Source organism: Thalia democratica, chromosome 4 (genome assembly GCF_965202585.1).
Source record: "Thalia democratica chromosome 4, ktThaDemo2.hap1.1, whole genome shotgun sequence".
Classification (NCBI taxonomy): Eukaryota; Metazoa; Chordata; class Thaliacea; order Salpida; family Salpidae; genus Thalia; species Thalia democratica.
In genome coordinates this window covers 42,936,477-42,957,141 of record NC_139168.1, presented here as the reverse complement: position 1 = coordinate 42,957,141, position 20,665 = coordinate 42,936,477, and the positions used below count along the sequence as shown (strand labels likewise).

At 25.2% G+C, this 20,665-nt stretch overlaps 1 protein-coding gene across 1 annotated transcript; it reads right to left on the bottom strand.

Annotated features, from left to right (window-relative positions):
- Nucleotides 1–956: 956 nt before the first annotated feature.
- LOC145833948 (uncharacterized) lies at nucleotides 957–10,375 on the bottom strand. Its single transcript, XM_082941225.1, has 19 exons — nucleotides 10,175–10,375; nucleotides 9,918–10,064; nucleotides 9,496–9,660; nucleotides 7,538–7,666; nucleotides 7,298–7,423; nucleotides 6,927–7,067; nucleotides 6,501–6,626; nucleotides 6,009–6,131; nucleotides 5,701–5,798; nucleotides 5,337–5,547; nucleotides 5,087–5,230; nucleotides 4,655–4,827; nucleotides 4,249–4,394; nucleotides 3,735–3,861; nucleotides 3,461–3,555; nucleotides 3,146–3,296; nucleotides 2,575–2,665; nucleotides 2,299–2,412; nucleotides 957–1,690 (listed from the first exon to the last, which is right to left on the bottom strand). The coding sequence occupies exons 1-19, from the start codon at nucleotides 10,248–10,250 to the stop codon at nucleotides 1,476–1,478; spliced, it is 2,598 nt and encodes an 865-aa protein (XP_082797351.1). The 5' UTR covers nucleotides 10,251–10,375; the 3' UTR covers nucleotides 957–1,475.
- Between the last annotated feature and the right edge of the window lie 10,290 nt (nucleotides 10,376–20,665).

The window sequence follows — 20,665 nt, the reverse complement described above, 5'->3', positions numbered from 1 at the left end:
GTAGCTTTTGCATTTCAAGAGGGGTTAAAATTAAAATACATTTACATTTTTATTGTTTGTTAAATTTTATATTTCTAACTACGTTTGTATAATCACTGAACCATTAGCTTTCTCAGGAAAACAAATACTTTTTTCTTTTCTAGTAATTAGTTTGTGTTAAATGTAGAAGCTTATTTTAATCAATCAAAATATTTGTTTTAAGTATTTTTTGTATATTAAAACTAAGCCCTAAGAAAAATAAACTTTCAAAGTTACTAAATAATTTGTTTTAACTTAAAGTTATACGAAAATAAATTAGCAAAATTCAGTTTAACTTTATTTTTTTTACATTAACTTAAAAATCACAAAACTTAATTTTTTTTCAAAAACTAAGGGGTCGACAAACTGTACTCGGACCAAATGCTGCCCACAATGCGAGGTAGTTTACAGCTAAATACATACTTTTTTGAGGTAACAAAAAAAATAAAAAACTTCAGTTAGTTTCAATAATTAATCTTTAATAATACTCTATATTTTTAGTCACATTTTTGGTTTTAGGTAAGTTTTTTTTTTATTATAACTACAATTACTTTAAAATAATTTTAGCCTGTTAACAACCTTTTCAATGAAAATAGGCTTGTGACTTTAATCATCAATTTAATAGCCGGCCTTTGTCATAAAAAAGCAATATACTTTTTTCTATGTAATGTTTAAAAACTTAAATGCTAAATTTATTGCCGTACTTTAAATATGCAAGCTAACAATATATTGATGAATTTTTATAGAAAATCAAATAGATGGTGATATATCTACAATCTCTATTTTAACAGATAATATTACATTTTGTACTCCATTTTATATTTAATTTAGTTACGAATACACTTCGATATATATTCTGTTTAATTAATATAAGTATATCAAACAACAAAAACTATTTTCAAAGTACACATTTAAGTAATTTTTTTACATAAACAACATAAATGCATGAGTTTATTGATTAAATTAAAATAAATCATTCAGTCCTTATGAAAATGAAGAAATACAATTGGTTTTTAATACTTAATAAGTTTGAAATTTTTTTAAGTGTTGGTGTTTATATAAATAATTAGGCGCAAAAGTTTGCAAAAGAATTATAAAATGAGCTAATAATGTTTTACATCCGCTCGTTTAAAAAAAACAATAATAAAAAAAAACAGAAAAGTATAATAAAAATCAAATTCCGTATGTACAGTTAAATGAAACTATATTGATACTTATAATTAAAAAATTACTTGTACGTACAACTTAGCAAATGTAATCGACCTTGTCAGTGAAATTTGAATACGTATGTAACTCATTATTAGACAAAACTCTTTTCAATATTTTTGATGAAAAAAAAAGTAATATTTTTAATAGTTCAATTTATTTTTATTAAAAAATTAAATTTTATGATAAAAAAAATGCTTCTAAAGTTTCAAAATAAATCTGTGCCGTAGTGCGCAATGAAAATTAACAACTTAATCAACTGTGATTGGGTTTGAGTAGACTCCTCTAAGTTCTGCTTGTTTCTCCGACATGAAAACTTGTGTTGGAGTTCTTCTCTTGTTGTACAAAACAACTCCGCAAATTATAACCAAAGCTACAAAGAAGCAGGCTAGAACAGCAATGATTATAACGTTTGATACAGATGATTGACTAGCAACATAGTTGTTGGCGCCTACCACATTCGTTGCTGCGAAGTATTAAATTATATAAGAGACTTGCAGAGTTGTTTTCGTTATAAACTGCTGTTACTTTTGAAAGAAAGATTTAAATTAAAATATATATATTAAATTAAAGCTTTGTGAAACATATGTTCCAGAATTTTTTGAAATCGCCATTTGAATAAATTATTTAAAAGCCCTTCAAGTGGGCTCAGTTGAAAGTGTTTACGTTTAAACATTAACCTTATTTTATATATATATATATATATATATGATATAAACTCATTAAAAATTTATACTTCTATAATTTGTTATTTCAAGTTTAGCTTATTACAATATGTTAAGAATTAACATGAGATTGTTTTTAAGTAACCTGATAAAATAAAATTAGTTTCAGTAAAAGCAAATTGTTTTTATAATACTTTACTTTTTTTACTTTTCTTTTAGTGTTGAGGCAGAACATAGTAATTTTTTAATATATTTTTTAAATAAGCAAATTATTGAAACATTTTTTTCAATAAGCAAATTTTCGTACTTCCTACAATTTTTTTGAAAAGTTTATTTTATATGCATTGTATCTTATCATACAACATTGATAAGTCTAAGAAAAAATCAACTAAATCAAAACTATGCTAACCTTTACATGTACCATCATCCAATTTAACTGTGCTCTGAGCACACACGCAGACTTTCTGACTGAGAAAGTTGGTTAAGCATGCACCATCACCACAAAACAAGTCACATTGGTCCTCTGCAAAATGGGTTTGTATTCAGTTGGTTATAAAAGCTACAACAAATGTTTTAGCCTTTAATTTAAAACTTAAAAGTAAAAGTGTAACCTATAGTTTTAATTGAAAGTAAAAAATTAAAAAAAAATAGAATAAAAAATGTAATTAAAAGGTATAAAACATACCTGGATCTATTTGTATGAGGAATGAAACAGCTTGTAACTCATTTGAATCTTCTGATCTACGAGATCTGAGAGATCTACGTTTCCTTGAACACTGTTTTTTATTCGAATTCCATAAACAACATTTTAGATTAAATTTAAGTAGACAACTTAGCTTTTACCTATTTTTACTAAATAAACCCTTTTTGTACTAAGGTGGAGAAGAAAAATGAAATGAACTAAATTGGTGTTTTACAAAGTTTGCAACGGTGCATAGTGTAGTACACTACTGTGCAGTGTGTAAACTTTTACTCGGTACATTGTACAGTACTTAGAAACTTATAATGCTGTGAGACTTTGCTATGTATGATATACAAATATGTAATAAATTTAATAAAAAAATAAGTATATATTAATTTTTTTCAAACCATGATTTTAGATATACATCAATAAGCTTTAATATGTTTTTTACAGATAAGAAATATATATCATAATAAGATTAACTTCAGAACAAAAACTAAATACTAAATTGTATAAAGTGCACAAAATTTTTCAGTAATTTACTTTGCACATGTTTTAAAGACTCTTAACTTACAGAAGGAGTGGGGCAGTCATCGATTTGACATAGGTTAACAACCAGTTGAACTTCAAGCAAAGCAGACGATTCTGGACGATGCATTGTGAAGCACACGCCATTACCACTTGTCTCAATTTCAATTCCACCAAGAGTTACTGGACAAAATCCACTGTAGTAATATTAATAAAGTTTGTATAAAACATCAAAGTATCTATTAAAATTTTCAATACTTTTCAATAAACTGTTTGTTGTTATTTAAGTTTTGTATTTGCTATTTCTAAATTGTTTTCTTATTTTAAGATTAAAAAACTAAATTTTGGTAAAAAAGGCAACCTAATCAATGTAAATCTTGTATCAGATCCTGGGGCGCTAGTGTGCAGTTCTTCAACCATTATTGATACATCAGCAGGAATATTTGGATCATCAAGCTAGAAAATATTTTACCTTAAAGAGCTTATTTAAAAAAAATATTGTATGAATTATTTAAAATAAATGCATGATTAAAATACCAATATCTAGAATACTAATTTAAAACAGAATTATAGTTTTTTAAGAGTAATAGTTTATTAAGTACAACTATAAAAAACAATTTCGAGCTGAAACTTACCTTTACACAAACTTTTTCACCAGTTTTTACGCCGCTAACAACAGCATTTTCAAATCCATCAATAAACAAAAGAGGTCTCAAAGATGACTCGGCAGTTTCGTCAAGGTCCACACCAGGGTCCAAAAAGCTTTATTTATTTATTAATTATAAAAATATTTATATTAGCCTATAACATTATATGTTGATTTTTTATCAGTCTTGTTAACAACATAAGTATGAAGTATTTGATATTGTAAAACTTCTAAATCTTTGTAAAAAAAATTCCAAGTAAAAATGTAATAAGATATTAAAATCTAGATATTCTGTCAGGCAGAGGCAGTTAAAAATAAAAAACTTTTCTCTAATAATTTATTTGACTGACGACGCTTTGCTAATAATTTTTTATGAGCAGCGAAACATAGTCTGTTGAATAAAGTATTTTGTGTAAAACAGTTGTATTAATACTTTTTTAGTAAGTAAGCTTTAACAAAAAATATAAAGGTAAATACAATTTTTAATAAACAAAGTGACTCACGTGTCCTCTGCTGTAATGTTGGAACTAATATTTTGTTGAGCAGGCTGTGTGCACGTGAACGTTACATCGAGACGGAAAATAGAAAATGAACCTGGAGGGACAACATCTTTCACTTGAAATTGTGATATCAAGTGAGTTTCATTTACCTGTTTAAACATAATAAATTAAAAAAAAATACACTATGTATATTTTTTTAGATTGCTTATGGATTTCAATATTTTTCAACTAAAGCCAAAGGCTAGTTTATAAGTGAAGCATTGTTTTTATTTCGGAAAAATAAACAGTTTACAACACTAAGAAAAAATGAATACAATCTTTTTCCTGATTTATACTTCATCGTATAAGACACTTTAAAAGACAAACAGTCGTTGATTTCAACTCAAATAAATACATATAGACAACTAACAGTTACGTCACCATCACACTCGAATCGGTACCACATTCCATCGGCATCAGGTGTTCCAGCACATCCTTGATTGACAAAAACTTGGTTGACGTCAATGAACTTTGTAGCCCAAAATGGTGTCAACAGAGAAATGTTAGCAGAAGTTCCGATACATTCGAAGTCAATTGGCTCTACTGTAAAGTAAAAGAACAATAATTAAACATCTTTGTACTTCTTAAACTCGTTTACACATTACATTACTATAACAAACATTACAGAGTATTATTCAACTTATTGTTGATAGCTGAGCATTTTTTATTTGTATTTTTCGACGCTTATTTTAACTTTAAGTTCTTTTTTTTTCTATTAGTAGCTCTAATTAACATAAGCAACAGCAAAAAAGAAAATTCTTTTTGTTTTCGTATTTTTGATTTAAAAAAGCAGACTACCAACAGCATTGTATTCCGGGAGTTCCTCCACTTCCCGCCTCGCTATCGAACCTGTTTTCGTTGCAGGCGCACACCGCTGAACCGTTTGTATTTGTACAAGTTGCGTCCAATGAGCACCCAAGAAAGTTGTCAGCACATTCGACGTAATCTTTAAAGTTTAACATACTTAATTCTCAGTATCTTAAAAAAATACTTTCTTCAAGTGACTCAAAATTATTTTATTGTTAGCTATACCTAATATTAAAAGTAATTACCCTCAAAAGTCCAGTTATTTCCACGAACAGTTTGAGTTGGGGCTCGTGAAGTAAAAACTTCCTGAAGCTGATCAGGTGTAACCGTGATCTCATCAAAACATATCGTTATAACCAGTATTGAATCATCTGTGTCTTCAATGGTAATGTTGAACCCTCTGACAAAAAAGTTGTCATTGTTTGGCTCGTAGTCAAACACTAATGCCAAGTTGAACTGAAAAAACATAAAGTCTTTATTTTTGGCTATTGCTAAAATTGTTTGAAAAATACAGTATTGTACTTTAAGAACGCTTGTAAATGACTTTGAAAATTAAACTTTTACGTACTGTTAAGCTATAATTGTAAACTTATACAAAACAAAACATACTGCTGTAAAAAACTCGGAAGTAAGAAAGGAGGAGGAACCTCTTATTGCTGCAATATCACCAGTTACTTGACCTCTCCAGCAGTATGAAAGTGTTGCAGCTGATTTGTAAGTAATATTAAACAAATGAGCAGGTATTTAGACGTGCATATATTTTTTGCGATTATTTTTTAGTCTAAGTTAGATTGTGTTACTTTTAAACTGTTTAAAAACAATTATATAGTTTTTGTCCTTCATTATATAACTTTTAGATTTTTTTTGTATAACAAGTCAGTAAGTATATTAGTGTTAGTAGTTTAATTTTAACTAACAGTTGCAGTTGACACCATCACCAAGGAAGCCAGCATCACATTCGCAGGTGAAGTTTCCATGACCGTTGGTGCAAGTTGCATTCATGTGGCAATCATCTGTACCCAATGCGCACTCGTCGATATCTAAAATATCAATTGAAAAGCAATAGCATCAATTTTTTTTTTCAATATGAAAGGTAAAGTTTTGAATCAGTTTTGAGTTTAGCAACGTTTATTTATTTTCTATTCAAAGAGCTGTAGCGTCAAAAGTAGAAAAATAACAGTTCGTACTGACCTATTTCAATGTCCGATTAATTTTTTTGTTGTATATCTATACACGTTAATGATATAATGTAATGAGCAACTAGTTTTCTATTGTTAAATCAAAACACACAAAATTAATGTTTTGATAAACATGTTTTTGTTTTTATGCGACAACGTGAATTCTTTAAGATTTTATTGTTACAGTTAATGCAATAAAATACCTTTATATATTTTTTTTTTTAAACCAACCAGTACAGTTCGCTCCTGAAATTCCTGAAAAACCATCAGGACACACACAATCGAAACTTCCCTCCGTGTTCATGCACTCTGCATCCGGGTCGCTACACATGACTCCCGTGGCACATTCATCCAGATCTATAAATTTACTTATTTTACATATAAAGTATAAAACCATCTTTAAAACAGTTATGATTAAGCTTTTAATTTTTAGAAAATAGAGCAGCGAACAGTAAATATACTTGATTTAGCTTTTTATGTTATTTATTAACGCTTATTATTTACAAAAGGTTTAAAAAGCAGGACAAAGTGTACTAAGAAAAGTTTTAAATTTAAGTTTAAAGACTAAATAAGTGTAAATACTTAAAATTATTTTTTTATGTACAAAAATGTTTATGTATTAACTTGTCTTTTATACTTTTCAGAAAAAAAACTAACCAGCGCATGTTGGCGCTGTCGTTTCGTTAGCAACTTCATAGCCTGTTAAGCAATCGCAAGTGTAGAAACCAACTGTGTTTTTACAAGTTCCCCGTATTCCACATGTTTCGTTGGTGGGAGGCGATAAGCACTCGTCAATATCTAATTTTTATTTTTATTAAATATATTTCAAATTTAATTCTAGTTTGTTGTAAGTTTACTGAATAAAATTTAGTAAAGTGTTTTTAAGTGAGTGCTATACATTCATATATTTTAAACTTAACAGTTTCAAATTCATTAAGTATATTAACTTTGATAAAACTAAATAAAATTAATAAAAGTTAACAAAAAAAAACATTACATTTAAAAAGTTTGAATTAACATTTACTTACCAAGGCAGGTGATTCCATCTCCGAAAAACCCAGATAAACATTCACACGTGTGGGTTCCGTTCCCGTTTATACACGTTGCATTTACGTGACAATTGTTAGTTGTCGAGTTTGCACATTCATCAAAATCTTATGTAAAACAAAATATAGTAATTTTTAGAATAACTGTTTCTTACTCATGTTCAATAAGAAAACTATCCGTTTTTGGGCTTTAAAAACATAAGCTTTTAACTAAACACAAACCTTCACAAGATGTTTGATCAGCGGATACCGTGTAGCCTGCCAGACATGTACAGACGTACGATCCAATTGTGTTTGTGCATGTGTCTTGTCCGTCCCCACAAGGTCGCCCCGTTGCGCATTCATCTACATCTGTAACGTTTATTATTGTTTTAAAACAAGCACTCTATTAACACAGTGTTTTTTAGTCAAGATGTTACAGTTAATATGCACAACTAATAATTTTTGTATACCTTTAAGTAAAAGATTAAACTTTCAAACTTTAGCTATACAGAACTATGCTAAAAGTTTAGAAAATAAGAGCAGTAACAAAATTAACTAGCTAAATTGTATTTAAGTATCTAAATAAGTAACATGATAGCTAAAGTTAGGTTTATATCAAAACACACCATAAAAACAGTAGAACTTGTTTAACCATGTTTTTTTTCAAAATTTACTCCTTTTAAGACTTAGCTAATTGAATAATACGTTTAAGAATTTAACTACATAAAATCTGATTTTAAGTAAAAACTCTTCTATTTACTGGTAATAGTTTTAAATTTTACATTGTATTTAAAAGATATTTTAGTCATCTGAAAGACACAAAAGAAGTTACTTGTTTTAAGAAGTTTTTGTTTTTTCCTAATCGTTGTTTAGTATAGTTATATTATGTTTTCTGTTAACATAAATATAACTTTTACGATAAAACCTAGTTGTTTTATAAGTTTTAATAATGTTTAGGGCCTTTTAATGCCTTTTAATTGTTATATTCTAAGATAACTAGAGCTTTTAGTCTTATACCGTTTTAATTTGTAAAATTTTCAATAATATTTCGTTACAGCTTATTTTAAGAGAAAATTTTTAAACTTGTAAAGTAACTAAACTTGTTTTTAGAAATATAGAAATCACACATGCTTAAAAATCATGTAAATTAACACCAGTTTTTAGCATGCCAATTTCGTAGTTGATTTCCTATGGTTCATTACTAACCTGTAACTTTAAGAACATAAACTTTTCGTTTTACTAAAACTTCTTCATTTTCTACAATTTATACAAAAAATTTTAAATTGACTTTTTTCGAACTGTGAATAGCTTATTAATCTTGATTATAATATGATTAATTTTAACAGACTTAAATATTTAAGTTAAGTAAAATAGAAGTATAGTCTAAGAATTTTAATTTTCCAAGCTTTAAATTAACAAAGTCCTAATGTTTAGCAATTATTTATTTAAGTTTTGAGATCTGTTAGAAGTTCTTATAAACTTAAAGCGGAGTTTAAAAAAAAGAAGAAAGGCTTATAATTTTTCGGTGAAATTTTTATATATATAATATAATATAATATATAATAAAAATATAATATAAACCTCAGACTAAACTATAGATTACAAAGAATTGATTGTCATTAATTAATAAATCCATATAAAGTAATGTTATAACATTTTCTAACTTTAAACTAAATTAAACAAATAAGTAAAATTTATTTTATAAATTATGACATAAAAATAGTTTAGGTTTAAAAAGTTTCTAGTAAGAACATTTCTATACCTACCTAATATAAAATACTAGTTAAAACTAACAACTTATTATAGTTAAATTAAACACAAGTTTACGAAAGCTTAAACTTTATTCAGGATTTAGGTTAAAAATATTTTATTAGTATGACTAGAATGTTATGCAAATATTTAAAGATTATTAACCCTTTAAGATTTTGAATTCACGAATACATTTTGTTTAGTGATGTAATTAGACTTTTTTAATGATCTTAAAAATCTGCAAAATATCCCTTAAAACTCTTTAGTTTGTATTTAGTTACATTAACTCGTTACTAATATACAAGTAGTTTTACAAGGCATCTAACATAAATAAAAACAAGATTTAAAACATTTTTTTTTAATTATACCTACTTTTGAAATCAGAAACTTTAAAAAAACTAATCACATATTCATTTATATTTGAACAAGTAGCAAACAATTATGCTAACCATCGCATACGAATCCGGTTTGTGTGAGCGATGAAGGCTCAACTGCTTCTGCGGTGTTATCCGTGTACCCTTCTCCGCAGTAGCACTGGTACAAACCGTCACCATAGTCCTCACATTCGCTTGTACATTTGTTATCTACTTGATTACACGGATCCATTATCGGCGCTGTTATGTTATTAAAGCCTTAAACTTTTCTTTTTGTGTATTTGATTTATAAACGGTTTTGTTGCTTTTTGATGTTAATTACTTAGATATTTTACGATTTTTTTTAAATAATGCTGTTTAATAGGTAATTTACATTGTCTAAAACAAAAAAGAAAGCTTGAGGTAAAGTATAAGTCATTGGTTTTGAATTTAGTTTACCTTAAAATTGTATTAAACATTGTTTTCTATTGTTAAATGAGTACTTAATTATTTCTTACTCATCAGTCCCGAATCAATCAAAGCTTGTGCACCATCTTGACCGGCAGCCAGATTATCGAAACCTAAAACTCTCACTTCGAAGCTTGTAAATATATTACCTAATGCATCCACGTCATTTGGGTCAGAATGGTTACCCATATGTAAAACTGTGTTTGTTATTGTAATGTTTTTATTACTTTTAGAATATGACTATTAAATTAAATTTTTATTTAAAATAGCTTAGTATACAGTGTACAAATTAAACTGCTAAACTGACCAGGGTTTGCGACGTCTTGAGAAAGAATACATCCAAAACATGAAAATATTATAGCTATCAAAAATATGGACTTCATTTTTTTAGACTAGTAACCTGTAGTAAATTTTTCAAACTATTTTTTATACTTGTTATTGTTTTTAATAGTTTTCTTCAAATAGGAAACTAAATTTAAAAGCTCAACTACTGACTGTTTGCTAAGGTTGAGTTTCATTTACTAAATCTCTATACATCATAGAGCGCCTTATATATACGAAATATCTGATAACCGTTGCTATTTTAAGGTCGACTAAAATAATGTTTTCATGTTTACTTATATGCAATGTCACAAAAAAGAGAAATATCCTTTGATTTGTAAAAAGTGTCACGAAAAAACAAGCGAGTTTAGCTACTACGCTACGGCTCTTGCACCTGTAAACAACCACGCCTGACTAAAGCAACCAAAAGTTCTAAACTTGGTTTTATGACCGTTTAGTTAATCTAAAAGTTAAAATTAGGTTGTGTAATATTTTAAAATGTGGACATTTTTTTATTCAAGGCTTTCAGTCCGTTTGATAAGAAGAAAAACAATGCATTAATTTTAGTGCTACAACTTTAAACAGTTTTTTAAAAGTTATCATGTTTTAAGTTGTCACTAAATGTTTTTTATTCGCTTTTGAAAACAACGAAAAACAAAAACTGTTTAATAAATACTTACTTTTAGTCACCTTCTATATATTCACTAGTAAAATCTTTAAGTGACTTTTATAGTTTAATATATGGGTTAGATATGTTTTATGATTTACTAACAACTATGTAACTTTACGGTTTTAGTATTTTTTGTCAGCATTTTGTCTTAAGTTAAAAAAACATTTTTTTCTTTTAATTTAAAAAATGTTTAGGTATAATTATTGTATGAAAAATTTTAAGCAACTTTAAAGTTTTAGAATAATTTATTTACTTAAAAATTTCGACTATTAACTTGTTAAAATGTCCTTGATTTTGTAAATTTATTAATTAAAATTTAAATATATTCAATTTTTTTTGTAAAATATGGACTAATCTTTAAGTTTTTAAACAAGTAGGTAATAAAGTTGTAGAAAATTTAAAAGATCACTAGCTTGTTACAAATACTTTTTAATTAAAGTTAAAATTTATAAGTTCTAGTATATAGTAAAATATAATAATAATTGGTATAAAACAAGGATCGGCAAACTGCGACTCGATATATGTTTTTAAGCTAAAAATAAATTAGAAGTATTTGTTGTAAAAATTTATCATTAGGCTCTAAATCTAATAACTAGTAATTGCTAGTGCTTTCGTATTGCTTTTTGTACCATATTTATTTAAGTATAGTATTTTTTTAATAATTACTACAAGTATTTTAAGTGACTGTTATCCGCGAAAGACATTTTTTTATAAAGTGAGGTCCGCAAGTTAATTTTTTTAGGAAAATTGCAGTTCACTCATTAAAGGCTTCCGACTCGTGAGATTTAAAACTTTCTATAAAATAAAGCGTAAACAAAAGCTGCATATGTTTTCTTTATTAGATTATCATTCTTTATAAAGGTATTTAGTTTTTTTGCAACTGATTTTATAATTTCAGTTTTTAAAAAAGAGTTTAAAAAAAATTTGTAATCAGAAAATTTGCCTTGATAACTTATAATAGTTATTATCAACAATTATTAGTGAGGACAACTAGCCAAAAAAAAATTACTACTAATCACTTTTTTAGATTTTTTATAGTTATATTCCATACAAACATTTTATATATTTTTGTTATTTTTACTCCATCTTAATGTTTTTATACTTTGAGGTTTTATCAAAATATTCTTATTTCTTCACATGCAGTAATACTGTTTCTTGCTTAAAAATATTTTATATTAAAAAGTATTTACTTTTCATGTTTTTTTTTTTTGGGTTATTTATAGATTATAATAAAATTTAAGTTTTCTACTTTTTCTAAAAACAGAACTATAAAATAAAATTATGTACTTTTTACTTTATAGATCACAAAAAAAGTTCTCGACTTAATGGTTAGGAGAATGATCAATTCAAAATTTTTAATTTTATGTAATGGATAGTTTTAATGAAAAAATATTAATGTAATGGAAAGTTTTTTTTAAATATATGTGATTATATTTTTCTGAAATAAGTTTAGTTGAAGCTCTAAAAAACAAAATAATTTAAGAGATATATGAACTGATGGTAACTAAGTTTTTATTTATATTAATGATTAATAACTGTTATAAAAAACTAGTGTGTGCTAAAAAACGTATAAAGTTTATTTAAATTTCAATATTTTTAGTTTAGCAGATTTTTTGAACTGTTATAACTTATAAGTCTTCAAGCCTATGTTTTTTGCTGTTAGTAAAGCAAATTTCTTTAAATGAAGATAAGAATTTTTATTTAAATATTATTTACACAAATGACAGTTTAGTTTTAACAGTAACTAAACAAAAAAAACATAACTTGTTCCACTTAATAACGATTTTGTTTGATTCAATATGTTCATGTTATAAAATTCTAATTTTTTATGCATGCACTATAAATAATTTTATTTTTATTTAAAACTATACAGTTATTCGAAAATTAAGATATTACCAAAAATATGTGCTTCATCTTTGTTTCATATTATTAAAATATTTTTATTAGCGAATAAATGTTAAAGTATATATACTACAGCTATGTTGGAACTTATAAGTAGTTTTTTAGAGTTTTAAAATATTCCCATTGGTACAGGATTTTTAGACTATAAATACTTGTATTTGTAAGAAATGAACTTTAGTTTTTTTTTTAGACTCAGTACACGTTAAAACTCGAATAGTTTTTAGATCGTAAATCAAATTTTGAGACATTGTGCAGACTTTAAATTAAGTTGACTGTTTTTTTTTTCTAAGTGTCACATGACAAAATCAATGAATCTTTTTACTACTATAGTATCAGCATAAAAATCAACTGTTTTTTAGAAATTTTGGTTTTTTATCTTGACCGTTGTAACATTAAAATAAATTCAATGTGAACTTTTATTAACCCTAGAATAAGGATTAAAAAAGTTTGAAAGTTCAAATTTGTATTACAATATTTTTTCAGTGTCTTGATTTATTATTTCCTGCTATTACTTTTACAATAAATAAAGGGATTAAATTTTACCGTTTTCTTACAAACGCTACTGGCAACACCTTTACTAATTAAACTTTATACAATTTTTTTGAAGTATTTACGAAATTTTCTGTAAAATTATAATCTACAGACAAACTCTGCGAATGCTGACAAACAGATGAACTGTACCGAATCAAAGGACAAATTTTTCATTTATTGTGACGCATAAAAGCTAACACTAAAAAGTTTAAATAGTAAGCGAAGCAAAGTTGTTTGCAATGGGAAAGGCTAAACCACTCCTGAAAATCGAAAACACAGTTTGTCAACAATCCATGTCATTTTACAGCGTCAACTAGACGCTTCGCTTGGATTAGAGTGGATGGTTTTATTTAATTTCATTTTCGCTTTATGCGCAGAGCTAAGAATAAAAGTTATCATTTCCGATATATTATTTCATCGGCTTTAAAAATTCTAGCGAAAAATCACGTTTATTTTTTAAAAATTATTATTTTTTTATATGTTCGATATATTCAAAAACAAAAACAAAATTTTGTTGACCCATATCTGTAAATATTGACAACAAAGCGTATAAATCATAAAAAGGTTTCCAAAAAATATATTACATAATATTTTCTTAGCTCCTTTTTTATGTCAAAGTTAACATAGAAATACACACATGTAATTTTTTTTTAATAAAGTTCTAAAATCAAACATTACTTTAAAAAAACTTAATCAAATAATTTAGAAAAATTATTAACCAACAGAAAGTATCTACTAAAATACTTTGTCATATATAAACTAACATTCTTAAAGAGCCCTATCTATAAAAGGTGTTTGAAATTTAGATATTGTTCAGTAAGATTTATATATTAAAGTTGTTTTCAAATCTTTTAAATAAAAGGGTAAATAAATACGTAATCTTCGTTAAGAGTTTGTCTATTTCTAGCTTTTATTAAAACATTGATCACATCAGTAAAAGCTTTAATTAGCTTATTGTGCACAACTAAAATCAAGAACTTAGTTATTACGTAGTTAATTTTTTTGTTATTTTTCATTTTTGTTGAGCACTCATTTTACTTCTAAAAATGGTTAAGTTATTATTTTCTCTGATTTATTTTAAAATAAAAGCAAAAGTTAATGCTTACTGGTGATTAAATAAATAAAAATTCCTCTGCTATGTTAAAATGTGTAGTATAAATCTTATAACCATTAACAACATACAAATATTTTAATATTTAAATTTTATCGTTTATGAGAACAAGTTAATACGTCTGAGTTTATTATTTTTTTTAAAATTTTTTCTTGTTTGTTACTTTTAGGTAAGTGTCATCTTTTATTCTAATTTGTTTTCATACTTTTCTTCTTTAGTTCAACTTAAAATATTGCTTTTATATAGTTGAGAAGTCAGTAGAATTTATTCCGATGGCCGTGAGATCTTTCTAAACATCAAGCCCTTTGTCTACATACTTGAGCGCCGATTTTACGTTTTCAGTGAGCAAAATTATTAAAAATTCAAACCTTACTTTCTTCGTCGGTTAAATTAATTTTGTGTATGATGTAAAACATGAAACTCCTATAGAATAGAAGTATTGTTTACAAATAAAATGTATTAATATAAAGTAAACTTTTTTTTATCAAATAGCTTTTGGTACCTGTAACTTGACTACCTACTAGCAAAAACATAAATAAACCACCAAAAATCTTAGGGGATTCATTAAAATAAATACAAAAAATAGACTTAAGTTAGGTGGTAACCATATTTCCTTAAAATAGATTAAAAACTTTGTTGTTTTTTTAAGTTTTAAGATATAAACTTATATTGATTGGGTACTAAAACATTAAGTCAAAAAAACTAAGAAAGTAAAAATTAACATTATTATAAAAATTGTAGTCTTTTATGAAACAGAGCAAAACTTTTTTGTTTTACTAATTTAATTTTAATATTCATTACTTATAGGTTTTTCTATGGATTTTTTATTGAACAAATTAGGAATTCTTTGACTATTCAGAAAGTAAATTGTTATCAGTATTTCTGTTTGTCTTTTTAATTATTTATTTAATCTTAACTGACATTACCTCGAAAACTAATTTTGTTACAGAGTTACTGCAAATTTATAGGCTTTAGTTACCTTTTTTTTTATCTTGTTATAAATTAGTTGCTATGATTACTTAAAAAAAACTGGTTCCTAAGTTTTATTAATTTAAAAATAGTATTGAAATTCACTGTAAAAATTTTTGATGATACTTTTTTAAATATAGTTTATCTAACACGAAAAAAATAGTATAGCTAAAAAAATAAGAAAAACATATAAACGACGCACAAAATATATATAATCAAAATTATTTAATGTAAAGAAAGACTTTTTGGTCATGGAGCTATGCACTATAAATTCAATTAAAGTGCTAAAACTATATATCAAAAAAATTTACAGTAGAAGTTTTCGATTTTAAAGATCATAAAAGCATTTATTTCAAAACATTAATATATAAAATTTTATACAGTAGAGTAGAAGTTAGAAACTTAAACTTAAATAATTGTTATCGTAAACTATAAGAAAACTTTCAAACTATTTTATTACCATTAACTTAATAATTATTTAAAACCAAGTTACATAAGCTAAAAGCTACTTTAGAGTTCAACTGAAACTATGTTAAAATCGAGTTATAGTAAAATCAAACTTTAATTTAGTATAGACAATCTGAAAAATTGGTTTATTACTAATTAATTTTCAATTAGTAAAGATTGTTTCAATTAGCAAGTTACAAATACACTGAGTAAGAAAAGTAAAACTAAGAAAAATTTAACTGAATTAGAAAATTTATTTTAAAAATTATAAAACTTAAAAACAGTTTATTTTATAAATTAGTTTAAGATTTATAAAAAAAGTGTTAAAAAAGATTAAGATAAAAACGTAAATTTTAAAATAAATATAAGTTTTCAAATCAACCTACTTTGTTATATACCAGTAGTTGACAAATTGCGATCCATTTAGCTTTAGCTTAAGATTAAAAAACAAAGTTATGCTTTAAAACAAGTGTATTTAAATCTTAATTAGTGTTAAAGATTTCCAAGTTTTATATCTTTATATAAAATGTTAGGTCAGTCAGATCAAGTCATCAAGCGGTCTTCTGAAGCTAAAAAACTATGTAATCTACTATCTCAGTGATAAAATATTCAAGCTTAAGTTTACTTTTTTAAATAACAATTAAGAAGTATCGGTTTAAAAATTCATTCGAGGTTAAGTCAAAATCAAATTCTACAGATACATTTTTTTTCACTTGGAAAAAAGTTTCAGCAATGTCCCTATTAATGATATAGCACAAACTTATACGAAAATGTTACGTATATCTTTATATTGTTTATTGAACGATAAAAAAAAAGCGCTCAAAAAGTTTGGTCTAAGGACCTCGTGTACAAAGGAACCTTTCGGTTATCGAGTCGTACACCACATGCTTATAAAGTTTCTTACGAGCTATTACACATAGTTTTTTTTATCATTTAAATATTTAAATCTTTAGTAATAAACAATCAATTAAACGAAAAGAAAAATGAAAGAAAATAAAACTTAACGAAAATTAACTGAATCTTGTTTGGTAACATATGAACTAAAAAATATATATACAACTTTTTTTAATTTTAAAAATAGATAAACAACACTAATAGCAAACGTGTGAATACTTGAATTATAAGTTACAACTTCTTTAAACAAAGTAAAATGTAATAAGCTAAAATTTAAAAATAATAAAAAAAATTTATAAGTATTTTTATTAAAAAGGTAATTTTTATGTTATTTAATAATTCAACTTGAACAGTAAAAACAGTTTTACATTTGAATAGTTAAATAAACTATTGCAAATTCTTTTTTAAGAACTTTAAAGAAGTAATTTTTACAATAACTGAACTTAACTTTTATAAAATATGAAAATAAATTGTGTAAAATTTATGCTTTTTATAAGAAAAAAAAGATAAAAAACTATAACAATCTTAACAATAATGATATTAAGAACAATGAATTTTCTTCAATTTTTTAATTTTTTTTTTCAATACTTTTCCAAGTCTAAAGCTGTAGTAATAGAAAGCAAGCAAAATTTACAAACATAAAAAAGAAGATTTTTTTCTTTAATTTCCTCAAAAAAAAATAAAATAAAAAATAGAAAAATAACTTACGTTTGCTTGGAACAGTTATCTTAGCTTACTATTTAAATATTTTATTTTCTACTAAAGTATAATCATCTGTAACTACTTTTTTACGTTTACATTCTAAAAAAGAAAATAAATGTAAGCACAACAATAAATAAGTTTTTAAGTATTCTGAACTTAATTCAAAATAGTAATCTTAAAGAATAATCTTAAAATAAAACCAGATAGAAAATGCTAAAACCGAGAATAAACCAATTTTGATGTAACCAAACAAATCAACTTTCGAGCATAAAAACAGAAATATAAAAAAATAAATAAAATATTTTATCAATAGACCGGACGAACACCATCAATACTTCACTCGACAGTCTATGAACTTGTTTCGTCCTTATTATGACTTAGTAACTGATATAGTCACGATGATCCGGTGAATCAATCAAACCAGGCAAGATTATGCACATTAGTATTGAAGTATATGTTTGTAAACACAGTTAGAAATCTAAACTACCATTTATGGTCTTTTCGAAACTTCAGTTTAATTGTACTTACATAAGTTTGAATAACCTACATTAGAATGACTGTTATGTAAAAATCTACTACTGAGTTTTAACTTAGATTCAATAAACTATTTAAAAACAAACAGTGGGTGATAAGATAGATTCCAGTTAGAAGTAAACTTAAGTGATCCAAATTGTATATTTGAGCATAACTTGGTTGTTTCTAACAGTTTTGGATAAAGTATGGAGTGTACAATATTTCTTAGTAACTTCAATTACAAAAAAAGATCAATCTAAACTTGATAAGAGATAAAGAATACTTTTACTAATGGGGTTGGTGTCAAAATTGCACAAAGTCTCTTTTGCACTAACATTATTTAGCTTAAGTGTAATTATATTTCAATTTAAGTGTTATTTTAAATATATTTTTTCGTTATTACTTGTTTAATTGCAATTTTTGATTAACTATAACTTATAATATAAAGGTGAAATCAGTGCAAAAGTGACTTCGTTCTAAAGTGACTTTTTCAAAAGTTACCGCTCCCGTTAAAGTTATATACTTCAGCGATTAATAACTAAATTAATGTACATACAGTGTAGAATTTTTTTTGTTAATTTTTAGTTTTTACTGTAAATGTATCAGAATAATTAACCTAACATACTGTAGTGAAAACAGTAGTTTAAAGACCTTTATTTAAATAGAAAGTGATATAAACAAGTAAAACCCTTATACATATATATTAACTACAAATCTATAAACTAAAACACATGAGTTAATAACTAGTCTATGAAAGCTATTTGAGAAGTAATATAAAGATACAATATATTTTACACAAATATTTGTTAAATGTAAGGAGCACAAAATTTAACGATTTTTCAAACACACTATATCACTATTTTCAATAAACTGGAGTAAAACATATTTTGAAAAGAAGAGAATCTTTAAATCGGGTCAAATATTGTTGTACTTAGTAGATATTTTATATAGTATAAAAAACAAGTTTAAAAAAATTTCTTTATTTTTTATAGATAAAATATGTTTTTAACTAATTAGTTAATTTTTCTATTACACTTTAATTATTTACGGTAATCAAATTTTTTAATTTGTTTAACTTTTATTTTTGCAATTAGCCTACTTAAATTCAATTTAAACAGTATAATGTTATTCATTTTAAAGTTATCTAGTTATTTTTATCTAAGTAATGATAGTATAGATTTAAATACACAGATTTATAGACTACATAGATTCTAAGATAAATATTGTCTGAAACAATTAAACAAATATTTAGCAATAGAAAAGTATAATTACAACATAGCGTTGAACGTTGCCTAAAAAGAAAAAGTATGCAAAATTTTGTTATATTCGTAGTAATCATTGTGTAAAAGTTAAATTTGTATCATTAATGACTTTTAAGTAGAATAAATGTAATTAAAGATGATCTTTTTATAAACCTATCAAAAAATTACTTATCATCGATTTAATGGGTATAAAAATAAATATTTAGTAGAAATTATAAACTTGATTTAATATTAATTAACAATTTAATTACTGATATTACATAATTTATCGAATTATGTCGACAGGATATTAAAAAATATAAAATATATATAAATATAGTTTTGTGATACCATTCATTTTTCTCTTACTTTAATATTATAATTAAAATGAAACAAATAAAAATACGTACTTAGTTTTACAGCTACAATTAGTTCAGTTTTATTACTACAACTTTACTTTTAAAATTTTCGATATCATGTTATTAATATGGAATTAGAATATTTAATATACTATTCAAAATACATGCTGTAAACTTGTATTCGGTAACACAAAACTTATATATCAAATGTAATACTTAAATCTGGCCAGGAAACAGTCAATGTTTGTTTGTAATTTTTCTACGGCATCAAGTAGATAAAAAAATAAAATGATTATTTTTTAAAAAATCTACAATTTTTTAATACACATATAAATTAAAAACGTTTTCAGGAGTTCTACTCCTATTGTCAAAAACTTTCAATAACTTATTATCAATGAAAAGTTTATTGACAAAGGGAGTAGAACTCTTGAAAACGTTTCAAACTTATGTGTTTATTGAAAATATGTAATTTTTTTTTAACAATTATTCGATTGTTTTACTTCTATTCAATAAAAAATATTGCATTTAAAATTGGTTTTATTATAGCAGCTTTTTGCTCTCTTTCTAACATGTTTTTTTTGTTTTTAATACTTGTTTTTACTATTAAATTTTAACTATTAATGAAGCCTTATTTATGTCTGATGAGCTACCCTTGCAGCGAAACTTTGGTACATTAAAAAAGTTAAAAGAAAATGTATTGTTTATCTCTTCGTGTTAGGATTAACTTTTCTGTACATCAATTGCTTTTGTTCTAATATAAATCAATCTTGCGAGAAATAATCAAATCAAACATGTTTAACGTCATCGCCCACCTGTTTTCATTCACAAAAATATTTGCGATGGCCCAAAAAAGTGCCTAAAGCCGCACCTGGGTTTTGCTTAACAAAACAAGCATTATTTTAACTTAATTTTTAAAAGTTATTACGTAAATAAGAAATAATTTAAGTTTAGTAAATTTAGAAAACGTTATAGCTTTAAAACAATGCAGATTGACTGAATTTTACAACTTTAAATCGATACTAATCAAAAAATAGAAACCTAACATAAATCTTTAAACTGCATCAAATGAAAAATCAATATCTTTAACTGTTTATTAACTATCACATACTTACTTACTTAGCTTTTGTTTACATTAAAC

Excerpts from the sequence above, each read along its gene's own strand:
- LOC145833948 (XM_082941225.1), bottom strand. The coding sequence starts at position 10,250 with ATGAAGTCCATATTTTTGATAGCTATAATATTTTCATGTTTTGGATGT. Across the intron at positions 5,231-5,336 it reads AAATAACTGGACTTTTGAGG|ATTACGTCGAATGTGCTGAC; the intron begins GTAATTACTTTT and ends TAAACTTTAAAG. Across the intron at positions 4,828-5,086 it reads AACTCCCGGAATACAATGCT|TAGAGCCAATTGACTTCGAA; the intron begins GTTGGTAGTCTG and ends TTTACTTTACAG.